This window comes from Plectropomus leopardus, chromosome 15, assembly GCF_008729295.1.
Source record: "Plectropomus leopardus isolate mb chromosome 15, YSFRI_Pleo_2.0, whole genome shotgun sequence".
NCBI lineage: Eukaryota > Metazoa > Chordata > Actinopteri > Perciformes > Serranidae > Plectropomus > Plectropomus leopardus.
In genome coordinates, this window is record NC_056477.1 from 22,256,193 (window position 1) to 22,272,623 (window position 16,431).

Consider the following 16,431-nt stretch of genomic DNA (forward strand, 5'->3'; position numbering starts at 1 on the left):
TTATTTTTAGGTATTGTACCTGTCTACGTTGTTCTTTTCAAAGACATTTTTATATGTTTTTATGCTTCTATTGTAATAGTGACAAAGATAGATGAGAGAGAGGGAAGGACCTGCAGCAAGGGACCTGGGCCAGACTAAAACCCAAACCGTTCTCATTAAGGACTCAACTTAATGGTAGCTCTTAGTGGTGACTTACCAGCGCACACTCTGCCATGTTTTATTATGTATGCAAAACCACTATAAATAAAATTTGAATATGAATGTGAAATAATATGCTGAAATGACCCTTTAAATGCCACTTTTGGTGCACATTGTCTCACCTGGCCCAGGCTGTACTGACTACCCGTGAGCTCTTCACTCTCCTCCAGCTCCACGCGCTCCAGGAACTCAGTCAGCATCCGTGTGTCCTGCAGCTCAGAGCTCTGCTGAGTCAGGGCACTCTGGACACGGCGGTACCTGGGAGACACCAGCGGGAATGTTTTAATGTGCAGCTACACCTTAACTGTAATCCACATCCACATATACAAGACAAGTTTGCATCCTTCAACTGAACCACATTACAGAGACCACGCGCAGCATTCTGAATGCATGTCACCATGAGAGAGTGCTGTTTATATAATCATATATCATGTGTCACATAAACATTTTCTGTACTTCAGGCCATGAAGGTACCCTGTCCGTGCAGAGTTTATATTTGAGATGTGAAGGGAGCAATTTCAAAGGGTATTTTTTCCAGAACAAATGAGCCTTAAGTTGCTTGTATGTAGCGTTAAATAATGACATCATCCCAACTGTCTTACAGCTGCTTAGTGAGAGTCTCTACCTGCATCAATGGCTCCTCAGACTCCACAAGTGGCCATCTCTGCCCCATCTAACACCCCCACCTTAGAAACACTTGGAAACGGAGCCCTTTCTGTTTCTTTATTTTCTTTGGTCAATTCGCTGTTTCTTAACAGAGTCTGAACTTGTGTTTATGGACACAGGTACGTCCAGTAAACCGGCCAGCATCTTAAGGTTTTACTGAGAGGCCATGGCAACAACCTGGCCTTCCAGGGCCAACCAAAAAGAGAGGCGTCATCTTGCAAACATGGAGCGGGTGATTCTGACACACACTGACAAGCTGTGGGTGAAGTGCATGTCAGAACTGCGGGGTAGACCTCGCTAAGTGCTGCATGAATCACAAATGAATAAACTTGTGATGAATGAGAGCATGGAGAGTATTTTCTTTTTGCCAACTTGGAGAAAAAAAGGCTGCTTATGAGATCTATGGATATATATTTTTTTGTGGTTTATGGGGTGAAATTGTTTGTCTTAAATAAGAACCAGGGATTTTATGAATAAACTCTTCCATGTTGGATTGTAGACATGGCAAACCCAAAACCTGTGACCTCTTGGAAACACTGACAAAATTCTTACTTTATTTCCTGACCACAGTGGTGAGCAAAACCACCAGAGTGCAATTGTTCAGATCCCTAACATGAGTCTTCCATGATGATAGACATCAAGGGGGGGCTACCCCTGACCTCTCCTTCTCCTCCTCTGACAAACTCACTTTCTTTCCACCTCCTCCATGCGTGCTGGCAGGCCTCGTGTGTGTGGGTGACTGTGGCTGTGGAGGCGGTCCACCTCCTGCCTCAGAGCGCTGAGCTCCAGGCTGCGTGCTGCAACCTCTCTCTCCATCAGACAGCTCTCCCTCTCAGCCATGCTCATTGTTTCGGGGTCACCGGTGAGAGCAGATTCCTTCATGGAAAGCTCCACGGACTCCAGCCAGGCCTCCAGGCTGCCCAGGGCTTGGAGCACTTTTACAACCTACACGGCACAGAAGCAGGGAGGCTAATGATGTACAGGTTTTGCTGCAGTAATTTGCAAGTGATTTAGTGCACAGCCAAAACAATCAGAGGTGATGTACAGTACAAAGAAGACAATAATAGGTTTACCTAATAGAAGTAGACCATGCTCTGACCTACATCTTTCGTAATAAAAGACTCAGGCTTTCCAACTAAATCATCAATCTGTGGGGATTAGCAGCCTCTTTCCATCCCATAATCGAATTATATGGCAGCAAAATTTATATCCCTTAGATTACCCTTCATAAATTTTGGGGAATATACCCTGTAGACTCTTCCAATTAAGATGGCAAAGATGAAAGTAAATGAGCTTCTAACCATGAGTGTGTGCGAGCAGCCCAGGCTGCAGGCCAGCACAAAGCTTCTCCCAACAGGAGAACTGATCCAAAATCATCCGTCATGACCATAAATTTCCCCCTATAACTTCAGAGGTAAGTCAGAGCCTCGGTATGACTCAAGAGGAGTGCCTGTTGTGAGATATTTTATGAATCTTACCCTAAAGCCCAGCTCCTCTGAGGCCTGCAGAAATGCGGCATTCCTCTGGTGCCTCCTCCGCAGCTCTTCCCACAGGACCTCCAGCTGGCCCAGGAACTCTTCTATCTTGGCGCTGCCTGGGTGCTGTGCACGGACCAGCCCGCGGCCCTCCTGAGGACGGAGCGTTAAACTGATGAGAGCATGTGATGACTAAGGACAGGGATTTGCGAAATATAGACCTAATCTGAAGCTTTCGGGGAACTAAAGCCGTCTCTGATGAAATGTCAGCTCGTTATTTGATTAATACACAAACCAGGCCTGTGAAATGTGGGGGTTATTTTCATTCAGGGCATTCATCCAGGGCTTATGTTTTAAGACAAACTGAGAATATGACAGTGTGCTTTGGCTCACCCGTTTGACCACCTCTATCCTGGCCCTGTTGGTGAGAATTTCTTGTTCTAGAGCGTGTTGACACCTCCTGGCTGCCTCCGGCCCCTCAAAGCTGGCTATTGAACACACCTGTGTGGCCATGGACACATTGTCTTTCAGCCAGGACAAAGTCTGAGATGGAAAGGGGAGCCAATGGGGAAAGGGTTAAAGAGATGATCAGTTTAAAAGAGGACTATCTGAACGTAGGACAAGGGAGAGAACGCTTAGATGCCGCAGAAAGCACGGTGACTAGGTGATGTTTTTAATCTTGACCTTTAAGCCCACCTGACATTTGTAAAAAAAAAACAGAGTCAATTACTGGAATTGGGAAAACAGTAGCTCGCCAGTCTGCAGTCACACTTGAATGCATGACAACTTTGTCTCTTTTCTAAAAGTGACATAATGTCTGTAACTGGTTGAGGGTGTAATTACTGCAGTGCTGACTTGACAATTCATAGCAGTGAATTTTGAGGTTGAAGTCACAGGATTGCACTAAAGATGAACCATCTTCATGTATAGGCAGTTTTTAAAGGTGATTTCTGGTGTAAAGGGGTATTGCAGGTGCGCCTGGCAGGGGTCAAGTCACCTTGTCAGCAGACACGGTGAACTTCTGGAGCTGTGTGTGAAGTTGTGGGTGGCCTCGCGGGGTGGTGGCAAGCTTGGGCTCTGCTCTGGGCTTCCTACTGCAAAAGAAAACACAGACATGTGACTCCAATTATGACTTACATAAAGACTTCTCATTATGTAAGTCACAGAGAGAGAGAAAGGGAGGGAGAAGCCAAGCTGAAATGTCACCTTTCCGCCTTCAATTGATGTCGGACGATGACATCATTTGCACAGGCAGGGCCGTCTCCCGTGGGTGAAGAGGTGTGGTTCACTGATTGCTGCTCCTGGCTTTGGTTGCTCGGTGTCCTCCTACCAAACCCACATTCAACAGTACTCTGTGGATAAAAGAGTAAAAGTCTCAGTCGGAAAATCCAAAAGATCAGCAACATGACATGTGAGTAATGTTTTACTTTTTCTGTCAGCCATCCGTCAAATAAATGTTGACTGGATGCATAAACACCTCAAATGGAGGATTTAATACTGTGAGCAGTTGCTAGACAATGAGGTGTTGCTGTAGCTTGCAGCTAATGTGAATGTTACAACGTGGCTGGAGGCCGGACGACATGGACAGCTGCCCAGAATAAAGTAAAGACTCTCCTGTAAATGACACAAAGCATACTCTCTTACAAAGGTTGGCTCTTCTTGGTGAAATAATCCAGAGCCGCCTAAGATACAAGCTTTTTTCTTTCTTCACAGCTTCAAAGTTAGTAATAAAAAAACTAAAAATGGCAGCGAAAGTTTAAATATATTATAATTGCTTTGTGAATGAACACATTAAGTCTAGCAAGGTTGACAACATGTGCTATACCACTCTGATGACTAAAAAGAGCCATTACAGTTGGAAATATGAGTCTGTCTTTTTAAAATCCCCTATACGCTGTTATAAAGCAGAAGTGTTTTTTCAGCCTTAGATACTGATTTCCATGGCCGACTACTCCGACTCTGTTTAGAAATATGCAGTGGAGTTTTTAGCAAGGTCAATGCCGGAGCTATAGACCTTGTCTTTGTGCAGAAATATATTCAAGACGTCAACAGCCACTAAGCCTCTTTTTTACAGCCATCTGAGCACTTTAAAGGTTGGCCAAAGGACTCTGTAGAACGGTTTCCAATGAGAGCTACATGGATCTAGACTATTACAGAAAACACAGTGGGATATTCCTGATGGTTACCAACTGCAGCCTTTATAAACATTGTACTGCAACAGGATCCAACCGAACCAATGCAAGAATGCATGTAAAATACTTATTCATTCACGAGTGTATTGCTTTTGGGTTCTTTGATTGCTTTTTCAGTATGTAATTATGTTACAATGTAAAAACTGTTAGGCACCAACCAAGGGCCAAGGTTTCACTTCAAGTGTGTTTTGTAAGAATCAGGGGCGGGAATCACCAGAGGCCCCACGAAATGATACTATCACAGTACTTAAATCACAATGCAATATTATTCCGATTTTAAACATGCTGTGATATACTGAGTATTGCAATAACATATATTGCGATGTATTACTTTGTCAACTGCAAAGTACAATATGTCCTCTAAGGAAAACTTGTTTGTTTTATCTATCACGATAAAGCTTTCAATCTGTTTATCTCACATCTGTCATTTTTATTGCAGCACATTGTGTATAGTGGACTGAAAAGGTAATTGATTTTACTACTGTAGTTAATAACCAAAAATTTAATTTTTAGTTGTAATATTGATAAGTTACATGTAAAAACTCAGTACTTGGTGCCTGTGTATTAATACGATATTGCCAGGGAAAAATATTGCAAAACTCTGCTGTATCAACCCCCTAATTCCTAATAAGAATCTTGGCCACAAACCAATTTCCCTGTAAGAAACAATACAGAAACATATAAAATCGGGGATTTCGGGGTCCTCCGCTCGAAACTTTTCAGCATCAAACACTAAATGTCCTGCATTATGGCTAATCTTTATGCACCAAGTTTATTTATTTATTCATTGAATGCATAAAACTGACGCCACATACCACAGCATTTATAGCCTAAGCTAACTTGCAGTGTCCGTCCCTATATGGGCCTTTAAAATGCATAAGACTCAACAACGACATAAAATACTCCACGAACATGATTTGACTCTATTTAAAACACCACCTTTAATACAAAACAATAAACACAAATCACAGGCTCATTCATGACTACACGACTGATTCCTCTTCAAAAACAGTTTCAGTGTTGAATCAATGATCACAGTCAGGATCCAGCTTGAGTTCAGCAGGTAAGGAATTCCACATATTGACTGCCTGAACAAAGAAAGCTGATTGTCCAAGTGAGGATTTACATTCCCACTGGATGCTCCACATGTTACTGAGCCTAAAACTCTGAGTGGTATCATAAGGTAACTGAGCACCTGAAGAGCCCGATCATATAGGCATTTATGGTTGAGTTTAAGGTTGGCAAATTTGATAAAATGATCAAAACTTAACATATTTAATTTCTTCAGAACATAAGGTGTGCCTTTTCTGCATGTGAATTCCAAAATAAAAGTAATGTGTTAGTTACATCTTTTTTTTCAGGGAGACAAATGCACATGTTCTTTATATTGAGATGGATGTGTCCTGTGTGTCCTCCCGGACATCTATGACTATGGCACCAACCAAGGTTTTAAAAAGCGCTACATAAATTAGCTTTTACTTGCTTTGCTTACCAAAACTGGCTGGCATAAATGTGAAACAATTAAATTAACTGTGAATTTAGCAAAACATTCTCTTACACTGACATGTCTCTGTCTAACTATATGAATAATACAGAGCACGCTGTGTTCATTGTTCTATATAACATAATGTCTTTCACATATGCCAGTAAAAGTAGTGCTAACGCGTGTATGGTCTCTGCAACAATCAGCAAGGCAAATCTGTCATTGCTTTCACATAAAAATATCAGAAAGGCTGAATTTACACAGCGGCCAAAAAGCACAAAATAACCATTAATAATAGTGTTTTATGGAGTAGCCCTAATTTAACCATGTTATTTTCTGACTGGCCTTATAGAAGGAGTGAGTCAGAGAGCTGGAGAAAAGTGTCGCCTCCAAAATTATGCGAGAGATGCAGTAAATTAAAGGGCTCTAACATCATTTACTAACATGCCAGTCATTTTACAGGCCCGTCTGAGTTTCATAGAGGCACATTATCGGCCCAGCTCTGTGCTTAAACTGCAGAACTAACAAACTACTGTGATTCATTTGACAGGGCTGATAACCATCGCTGACGTCTTCTCCTCAGTTATTTGCTTCCGTCCTTCATCCATCACCCAAGCTTCCACTGTAAACAACTCCTGTAGTGAACTCAATATCCAATGTTGCCACACGAAAAAGAATTATGTCAGCCACAGAAAAAAATAGCAGTTTAATGATTCGCTACGGCATATGCAATGGTATTCTGTGTTTTTAGACCTCATCCAATCATCTCCTATTTCAGTACACGTCACCCTATCTTGGTACTGTTGATTCTTATCTGTTTTCTACTGATCCTTGCGTCTTTCTGCAATGTGCTCTGAAGTGATGTCAGCCAAGAACTATCACTTAGCACCAAGCCCATCTGGTCTGCAGCCCCGGCATCTGGCTACAATTAGCCAGGGAAACAGACGATAGCCATGTTTATCTCCAGCGACAAGAGGCCATACTACTGCTTAGACACAGGCAAGAACGTATAGAATATAATGCAAGTACCCATACGCGTACGAGACAGAACGTGTGTGTGTAAGCATGTCTGCAGATATGCTGAAAGTGCTGTCTACCAGCACATATGCAAATGGCTTAGAGTGCAGCAGCATCTTGTACCCTTAAAAATACTGCAATTAATTCAGCACACAGGAGTCAAAGTGCTGCGAAACTATGTGACAAATTACTTTTACTGTTCAACTGGTGGTTTAACAGTAAAACTGAGTTTGGCTTTTGGGCTCCAGGGTTTTCTTTGGAGTGTCTTATTAGTCCTTCCATAAAGAGTAACGAGTGGAGCTCCCACAGACAGCGCACCTAGGTAACTCCCAGCTCCCAGTGCAATAAAGGCAACAAACTGCAGTGAAAGGGCCAACAAGCTCAGCACCTTTCGAGAGAAAAACTGGCTTGCTGGCCTGATAGGTTCCTGCCACAGGTGGCAAGTCCACAAGGCCAGTTAGAGCCTAAAAACACGAGTGGAGAAATAAACTGAACCAGAAACACAAGGAGAATGGAAAGAGTGAAGTTTTCTCTCCTTGAGCGTCTGGGCACTTTTTCACTTTGCAAAATGAGTCCAGAAACTCAGCGGGGACTTCACAAGAACTCAGGGTCAATAACAGAAAAGGAGCATTGCATTTCGAGCTGAACACAAATAGCCACCGTGCATTTCCTTACGGATTGTAAAGAGATTTAATGTGCTAACTTAAAAGACTAAATATACACATAATTACTGGTTTTTAACATACCACACACTTAAGTTTCTGGATAACTCTTCTTCTAAAAGACGCTAACAGCATTTCCTTGTATGTTTATGGGCAGTGGGGTTACTATAGGAGCACCCACGTGTTCAAAAAAGTACTGGTCGGCCTCCAAGATGAGAAATGTCGTGTCTGAGGAATCCACATGCTCTGCAGATCATTGACTCACCCCCGACTGACCCACAGGCCATCTATTAATATAGCATTAATCCAATGACTGTGTACTTTTGTCAGCGCAGTAGAAAGCCAAGATACTATTCTACCATAAAGTGAAATGTGGGGTCGAAGGGAAGGCTTATTTGCTCTGGCCCACCGTTCAGCCATGTTGTACAGTCACAGCTTGACATTTTTTGTGGAAACTTATGGAATTTGTGCGCCAGGATAAATTACACCTCTGAAAGCACTTCCTGTTACTCCTACAAGGCAAGATTCATAATATTTACAGACTGCGGTTTTTGTCAGAAGATAGAGAAGAGTAACTGGTTACATATTGCTCCATTCTCATATCTTGGGCTCCCTCACAACTGGTTCATGAGATGATGTAATGAAGAGCAACTAACTAGCTGGTAGGATGGAAAACCAGCAGTACATTGCGTGCCAAGACGAGAAGCCACTGCTCTACAGCACATCTCCAAAGACACTGTTATTTAGGAAAAAAACAGCCGAAATTTTAAATCCGTCATTTTCCAAACCAAAGGACAAAGTGCGTCACTTTCTGCAGCCACAGATGTCGTCGGACTGGAAGAGGCTGATGGCGCTGTTCTCCCAGTTGAGAGCCACACTGTGGTTTCTCCAGTAATAGAAAGTGGCTACTCACCACGCAGCCTTTCAGGCGATTCTGCTCCTCCTTCACCTCCTTTCCCATGATCCTCTGCGTCTCCGTTCCCACGTTGCACTGGGGTTCTCGGCCTGGTGTCAGGGGGTCAGCATCTTCCCTGGTGAAAGCAGGGCCGGAGGGGGAGAGTGTGGTCCTGTCACTCCTGCAGGAGGAGCAGAGCGGGAGGTTACAGCGGTGCTGACAGCAGAGCTTCTGAGCCGTGAGATGAACTCCAATTATGGCCCTGAAGTTTTCTACCAGTGTTTGTGTTATTTGGTTTAAATAGCCATGAAACGCAGCTGATAAGACAGACGAGATGATGTAATATTTGGATCTAAAGATAGCCCGCCGTCATGGGAGGCTCTCGGCCTGAGAACTGTTTGGAAAGCAGGAGATGTTGGAGATGGATGTCAGAACTGTGGACTTGAGTTGCTCCTGACTGTATTATTATGAAAATAAAAAATGTTCTTCATCATTTTCACCCAGTAGAGTGAAAGGATTGTAATGTCGTCCATCGGCCAGTCCAACACTTTGATCCAATAAGACAAAATGAAAACTACTGGCAAGACCAACATGAAATTTGGCATGAATATTCATAGTCCCCAAAGGATGGATCCCCATGATTTTAATATTAATCATAATAAACTTACCATTTAGCCACAAAATTACAATTTGTTGAGGAAAATCTGTTGAAGTCTGCTATATGTAAATCCATCAGGTCATAACATCGAGTCAAAATAATCCCCTTCGCTGCTGCAAAAAAGGAGTAAAGAGTAAACTGATGTAAGCCAGGCATAGGCTTTGTTTTTTTGTTTTTTTAAAAAAAAAGGCCTACTGCAAATGGACATTACTTGATTTTCAAGTCAAGTACAGCAGCATGCTGTAATTATGAGCCAGATAGGCCTACATGTATTTTTTTTTTGTTTGGAAATAGTTTTAATTCTGCTTTATTTTATTTGAGAATATGTAAGCCATGAAGCTGAAGCAAATCCTCATGTTTATGAATTGCCCCATCCATTCGTTATATACCCTATCAATTGTTTTTAAGATCAATAACATTGAAAAATTTGATTGGAATTTTTCTCATACGTCCAAGACATTGAATTCCTCTACTGCACACACACTGGACTGGTGCAATTTTCGAAATGATTTAAACGAAATACAAAGTTCCAAGATCCTCTGACCTTTTCTCTAACAACACCATCACAACAAAGTTCCCACTTTAATACAAGAAACTTTACAGATTTGCTTCCAACAGGCTGACCTTTCATATAGTAGGACTGATTCAAAAGAATACCACGTTTCACTGTGCATGCTGTCGGGCTGTAACTGATGTCCTTAAGTCAATATTGACCAAACTGCACAATCAGTATATAATTTCTTGTACTGTGGTTCCCATTTTACCACAGCATTTAAATGTGTACTCATTAAGTAGATATTGCCTCTTGATCGGTCTAAAAAAGTCAAATGATGTAAAAGTCTGGACTCTGACAGCAGGCTATTAAAGCAACAATAAATTTGTTTTACAAATGCCATAAAAATTACAAAATATTCTTGTAAACGTGTTATATCTCAGCTTCAGCAGACTATTCAAGGTGACGGCAGGATTTTAATAGTGAGAAGAGAACAAAACATGTTGCCAACTCGACTCCGTAAGCCAAAACATTATTCACCTCGTACAGTAATCAAACAAATGGTCAAATTCCAAAGCATCGCAGAAAACTGAATATTATAAACAAAACCAGTGGGTGGTGAGTGATGCTCTGTGTGGTAGTTGTAGTCTCCAGACATCCAGACATACTGGTCCTTCACATTGCTTATAATTTTTCACTGATTCAAACCCAAATTCAACAAGGCTAATCAAGAGAGAGAGAGAAATCTTTATACAAACGTCAAATGGAAAACTAGGTCTTGCCAGTGCACACTGTTAACATAGGGTACCAGTAGAGTAATAACAGAAAAACACAGTTCCAACTCAGTGGAAACCTGTGAAGGACCAATTACTGGGTGAAATGGTGCTTGTATTCACGGGGCCACCAAAGTTGTCAGAGGTATTCTTGGCCCGTTGTCTTACCTGAAAACCTTCTGAAGAAGCGCCCAGCAGTCCTTCACCTGGGTTTGCTTCTGTGTGACGCCAGCGGCCAGGGCAGGATGGAGATTAGACACCTGGGACACGTTCACATCTAACATCTGCCACACACAGGCCTGCAGGTTAGGCAGAGAAGGCCTCTGCAACAGACTTTCAGGATCTGATCATGCACTGATGCTTTAAAGGGATAGTTTAGATTTTTGGATGTGGAGTTGTATGATGTACCTATACATAGTCTGTGCTTTACATACAGTAGATGACAGCTGGCATGCCCCCGTGTTGAAGAGACAGAGAGGAGTACCACCACAGACGATAAGAAATGTATTACTGGGGACAGGGGTTAGCTTTAAAAAATAAGTAAAGCAGCACTTTAAAGTGCCACACTTGTAGCTGAAGAGGAACTACAGCTTAAACATTTTTAAAATTTCTTTTTCTTTTATTTTTATATTTAGAGAAATATGTTTTTACGATTTAACTTGTACTTTCAGTAGTTATGGATTCAGTGTGTATTGATATGTACTTCAAAATGACTGATATAAGAGTATGGATAATGGTAATGCATGATATGCATGAGATCGAAAGATTTTTAGTTATACTTTTCTGATTTTTAGTACCAATTGTTTGTTTGGTCTGTAAGTGTCTAATCTGTTGTAATGTCTTTGATGTTTTTATGTGGATGCCAGGAAGAATAGATAATAGTATCTATCGGCTAATGGAGATCTGAATAAAAATCCTCATTTCACAATAGTGTACACTTAATTGTTTGTTTTTTGGTGGCTAAAATATGTGTTGCTGCTACCCCTGTCCACAGCAGCGCACTGAATAGCTTCTGTGTCTGTACTCCAGTCTGCTTCTCCAAACTGGGAATGTGCCAACTGCTGTAGTTGAACACTAATTATGGAGAAGTACCTCATACAACCCCACTTCAAAAAAATCTGAATTATCCCTTTAAGTGAAAAGCTGTTTCCTACCATGATTTGACTGGCAATGTCGCGAATCTCTCTATCTCCGAAGCTGTCCAGCTCTTTGGATGTGGATATGCTTTTCCTCTGAAAGAAAAGATATGAATCAGTAAATCTGAGCAAAATGTTAATCTCTAGAAAAGAAACCATTAAGCCGCCAAGGAGTTGTACCATGGTATTAATAGCAAACAACGTATTATCAGCCTGTTGGTAGAACGACGACACCTCCAGTGCCAGCTGAAGATTTTCATGGTAGTTTTTCAGATGAGACTGGGCCTTCAGCCACCTACACACAGCAGACAACAGAACCGATCAGTCTTCTCTCGAGATTAAAGATGTTTCATGCAGCATATCTGTGCAACTTAAGGGACAAAAGGTACATTTTATTGATGTGTTTCCTCTTGCTGGAGATGTTTTTGCCATCTGTCTTCCCTTGTTTCTCCAGTTTTAGGGCCAAGTGGTTGATCTCCTCGTGGAGGTTTCTGTATAGCTGCTCATCCTGCAGCAAAACAGGGGAACACAATCCAACTATGACCTCAGCTGTCTTTACCATACACCCTGGGAGACAAATTACAGTCAGGCACAGATAAATGACTAAGAAGCCTCTATAGAACTATTAGCATATGGGTATGTGTGTATGTTTTTACCTCAAGAATGATGTATAAATATGTTTTTATAAATGTTCTGTTAGTTATTAATGGCTCTTTTGCTACTTTTTAAATTTTTTTTACAATGCTCACCTGTTTCAGATCTAAAATCCTCTTGGTCAGCTGCATTTTGTCAACATTTTCCCCCAGGACATTCACCAGAGACTGCTCCTCTTCCTGCTGGCACACATAAAAGTCAGTATTTATAGCCCCCATTTGTTAGGAACCCAACCATTATTTCCTTTCAGAGGCACGGGGATTAAACTGCATTACCTCTGCTACCAAGGAGGATGCTGAACAGAAATAGCCCTCAGCATTAGGTGAGAACTTGATACTAATGCACGGAGGAAAGGATGAGTGGAACTAAATGGAGAATACAGTCTCCTCCTGGGCTGGATGTTTTATAGACTTCATAAGCAACATCCTCCATTACATTCCCACAAGGTCCATTATCAATCATCAGTTGCCTTGTGCCAGACATGGACATGAACAGAAAGATAAACACAGGCCTAAAATTGCTTTTTGATAATGACAGGCAGATGTTTTACACCGGTGAATATACACAAACAAGAGACGTCTTCAGGATACTGAGATAATTTCCTGTATTAGCAAGTGCTGTTTTTTGTGCCAATTATCCTGACAACTGTTGATCTGAGCTGCCTGTATGCTCATATTTGCCTCAGGACCAGCTGTTCTTGGTTTTAATTGTTACAGGCACAAAGCTTATGGCTTCTTTGTTTGAATAAATGGAAAAAGCAGGGGAAGACAATTGCGGAGATGATCACAATTAGAGTCACGATCTAAATTATGGAAAAGGCTCAGGGGCCAAATGTATGTGAAATTCAAAAATTACATACATAAGGGGCAATACAACAACAGAAAGCCAACCAGTCCTACTGAACATAAGCAAGACAAAATTAGGATAAAGTTAAGATTCAAACAAAAGGACAAATAATGCAAGATGCAGGACACAAGATGTCAATATAATATAATACAAAGAAATAGACCAAAAACAAATGCGATAAAACCACAAATAAAAGGAAATAAAATAAACAAAGCACAAATAAAATAGATAAAAGAAATACAAAGGAAGGTGCATATATATAAAAATAACTGATTTAAAGAACTCATTTCACCCTGTTCGGCATTAGTGCTACATCTAAAGATTAGATCATGAACACATCATAGAAAATGATTACATTATGCAGTTAGCAATAATTGAAAATCCCAAACTGCACAATTAAACAATTTCATTAAAACCTGCAAAGCTTTAACTCAATAGTTCAAAAACACTGGTTCTGAAAAGGATGACTAAAGGGGTAAAAAAATGCAATTAAATTCACTTCTTACAGCACAACAACAGAAAAAGTGAGGATGTATTTTTTTTTACCTTCTCTTTAATCCATGCCTCCAGCTTGTCCACTTTTCTGTTGAACTCCTGCAAGTTTTTGGCTCCGCCCAGGGCCTTCGTCTGATTTGCGGCCGTCTGTTTCAGGGTCTGCCACTGGTCCCTGAGCTGGCTGAGCTGCTTCTTTACCACATCAGCAGTTGGGTTCAGCTTGCAGATCAACTGCTCACCCATCTTTTAAAGCAGAAACAAAAACATGAAGTCGCTGTTCACTTTGGGTGCAGCGCAGATGGAGCTGCCGTACTGACACAGAGCAGTGGCTGAGTACTCTTGACACCTCAGCTTTGTCAGAGTCATTGCTTCTGTGCCAGCCGGCTTCACAGAGCTTGGAAAACTGCCATTAATTTCTTGGATATACCCCTGAAAAAAGATCTCCAGGTTTTGCTTCTGCCCCTTCCTGAGCTGTCTGAGTGTCAGAGGAGGTTAATTATCAGCAATGTACCATTTCCAAACATTTTCTCCTGAGGGGGAGAGTATAAACTGGCTTGACAGAGCCGTCTGGAGTACTGAGGTTCTGCTTTTCTCTCTGCTTCACTGGAAATGTCTACGGGCCCATTATGTTATATGTTATATGATCTGACAGACTCTTTCAGTACCAAAGAAAGTGATTAATGTTTGTATTTAGAATGCCATTACCTGTTACAAAGTTCAAATAAACATTTCATTTGCTGTGACATGCTTCCTCTGGTAACATAGTAATATTTAAGTTGGAGCTCAGTTGCGTGTTGCATCATTTTGTTACCTGGTTGAGTTGAATCAGGGTGTTCTCAAAGTCTTTGAGGTCTCTCTGGAGCGTCTGTGAGGCTTCCTCCCAGTCCTGCAGGGGGCAGCGCTGAATATTACATCCATCCTTCAAGTCCTGCAGCTTGCCTTTGATCCAGGCCTCTGCCTGCAACACAGACAGACACACAGACAAAAATGTTTAGGATATGCTGCACATCATAGCCAACCAATAATGTCTGTTTAAAAAAATGTCTTTTGTTTTAAAGTAAAATCTGAGAATGTGCTTTAGGAAGTGGATGTAATATAACATGACCTAAGTGTTTACCCATTATGTTTAAATGTAGATGTATTTGTGTAAATCAGATTTCTTTTGCTGTGTTTTCAGTTAAATTTATATCTGAGGCTCAACTACAGAAAGATATCTGCTGTGTGACGGTACACTCAACAAAGCAGCAGTCACGGTCTTATTTCAGCTCATCAGGAGAGCAAACAGGCCACATTTTCTTTCCTGACTTCGAGTAATACAGAGCCTCAGACGCATCAAGAACAGCTCTTTGTTCTCCAATGTCACGTTATGCAGAGCAGAAGTTTCTCTTGGCAAGTGCCTGTGCTCCATTGCATAAGGCTTTGTCTTGCAGAGCTGCCTTTTCTGGCAGCATTTGTATGGAGTGAGAAACTTCAAACCAGGTGGCCGAAGTCAGAAAGTGTTGGAAAGTACGTGTTTGTTTTCTGCAAAGATCTGCAGTGTGGAAGCGAGCGACCCACCAAAGTCACAATAATTGAATGGATTAATAAATCAACTCCGGTTCTTCCGCTCCTCAGACTGATCCTGAGTGAGTCACACAACTGATCCAATCTGCAGAACTTCATTTTTCACAGTGCTGCTATTGTGAAGAATGTCAAATAATAAACACACAAGTAAGTCATTAAAACATTACATCAAAGCTTGATTTCCTGAGAAATTTTGTACAATTGACAGTGAAAAATTGACTCCACACAGTAACACCTCTTTGGGATCAATAAAATATCAAGACCACACATGAAACTGCCTCTAAACAACTCTTTGCTCAAGATTAAAATGTGATGTCACCTCTCCTCAGAGAGGCAGTCATTAACTTTACAAGGCCCTCGGTGCAGCGGAGGTATTTCTGTGTTGAACAGAAGGAAAAGAGCTTGACAAAACAGGCCGGCCCCTATCTCCTCACACTGGCTCCCATGGCATTATAATGACCTCATACAGGAAGTCTATGATTCCCTTGTTTTTTCCTCTCTGCTCTCCACAACAATTGTCCGTTTATCAAAATGTACAGTAAGGCCTTAGTCTAGATACAAAGAATAGGCAGCTAATGCATGCAGTTCAGATTGTATGTCTGCTTCAGATTTTTTTTTCTTTTTCTGAAAAATCTGTGGCCACACAGGAAAACATCACAGCAGGCAGATTTTAAAATAAACTCCATGATTGGTGAGTATAAATCTGTGAGCAGAAACCACCTTTTTTCGGGCTGTTTTTCATTTTGACAAGCTTCAAAGGAACCCATTTTTAGCATTTTAACTGGAAAACGGGTGTGCACATTTTTACACTTTATAAAATGTTTACCAACAAGCCAAATTTCTAGCCCCTCTAGTTATGCAACTTGGCCCCTAAAAGACTGTGGGAGTGGACATTACTCTATCATGGAAATGAGACGGTGAAAGGCGAGATGTTTTGCAGAGCAGCCTCGGAGACAGATGGCCCTCAGCGAGCGTCGTGCTTCTCCATGTGGTGACCTGCTTTGCTCCTTCTAGCTTGAAACATTAGGGACCTTTAAAAGTCTCTCCCTGGAAAACTCACTTCCACTTCCACAGCGATGTAATACTGAAATAACACATTTTCATCAGCGATAGCAGTCAACCTAATCCCTGTAAAACAAGCGGGTCCCCAGGTACCAAAAGCTCTGGTTATTTAAAGCACATTTTCAAATAAGTTAACATACAAAAGGCTGTTTCCTCTAAAAGC

At 41.4% G+C, this 16,431-nt stretch overlaps 1 protein-coding gene across 4 annotated transcripts in view; it reads right to left on the bottom strand.

The window, feature by feature from the left end:
• Nucleotides 1–16,431, bottom strand: part of LOC121954542 — a 34,249-nt gene that overhangs the window by 13,810 nt on the left and 4,008 nt on the right. For 2 of the 4 annotated variants that reach the window (XM_042502105.1, XM_042502102.1), the window contains exons 4-17: nucleotides 14,455–14,601; nucleotides 13,695–13,886; nucleotides 12,398–12,484; nucleotides 12,038–12,156; nucleotides 11,829–11,943; nucleotides 11,667–11,744; nucleotides 10,681–10,796; nucleotides 8,607–8,769; nucleotides 3,546–3,691; nucleotides 3,337–3,433; nucleotides 2,733–2,882; nucleotides 2,343–2,492; nucleotides 1,553–1,809; nucleotides 321–456 (exon numbers count right to left, since the gene is read on the bottom strand). In XM_042502105.1, the coding sequence (XP_042358039.1) occupies nucleotides 321–456; nucleotides 1,553–1,809; nucleotides 2,343–2,492; nucleotides 2,733–2,882; nucleotides 3,337–3,433; nucleotides 3,546–3,691; nucleotides 8,607–8,769; nucleotides 10,681–10,796; nucleotides 11,667–11,744; nucleotides 11,829–11,943; nucleotides 12,038–12,156; nucleotides 12,398–12,484; nucleotides 13,695–13,886; nucleotides 14,455–14,601 (1,953 nt within the window). The remainder of the gene's footprint in view (nucleotides 1–320; nucleotides 457–1,552; nucleotides 1,810–2,342; nucleotides 2,493–2,732; nucleotides 2,883–3,336; nucleotides 3,434–3,545; nucleotides 3,692–8,606; nucleotides 8,770–10,680; nucleotides 10,797–11,666; nucleotides 11,745–11,828; nucleotides 11,944–12,037; nucleotides 12,157–12,397; nucleotides 12,485–13,694; nucleotides 13,887–14,454; nucleotides 14,602–16,431) is intronic. The other 2 variants (XM_042502103.1, XM_042502104.1) reach the window with 2 other exon arrangements.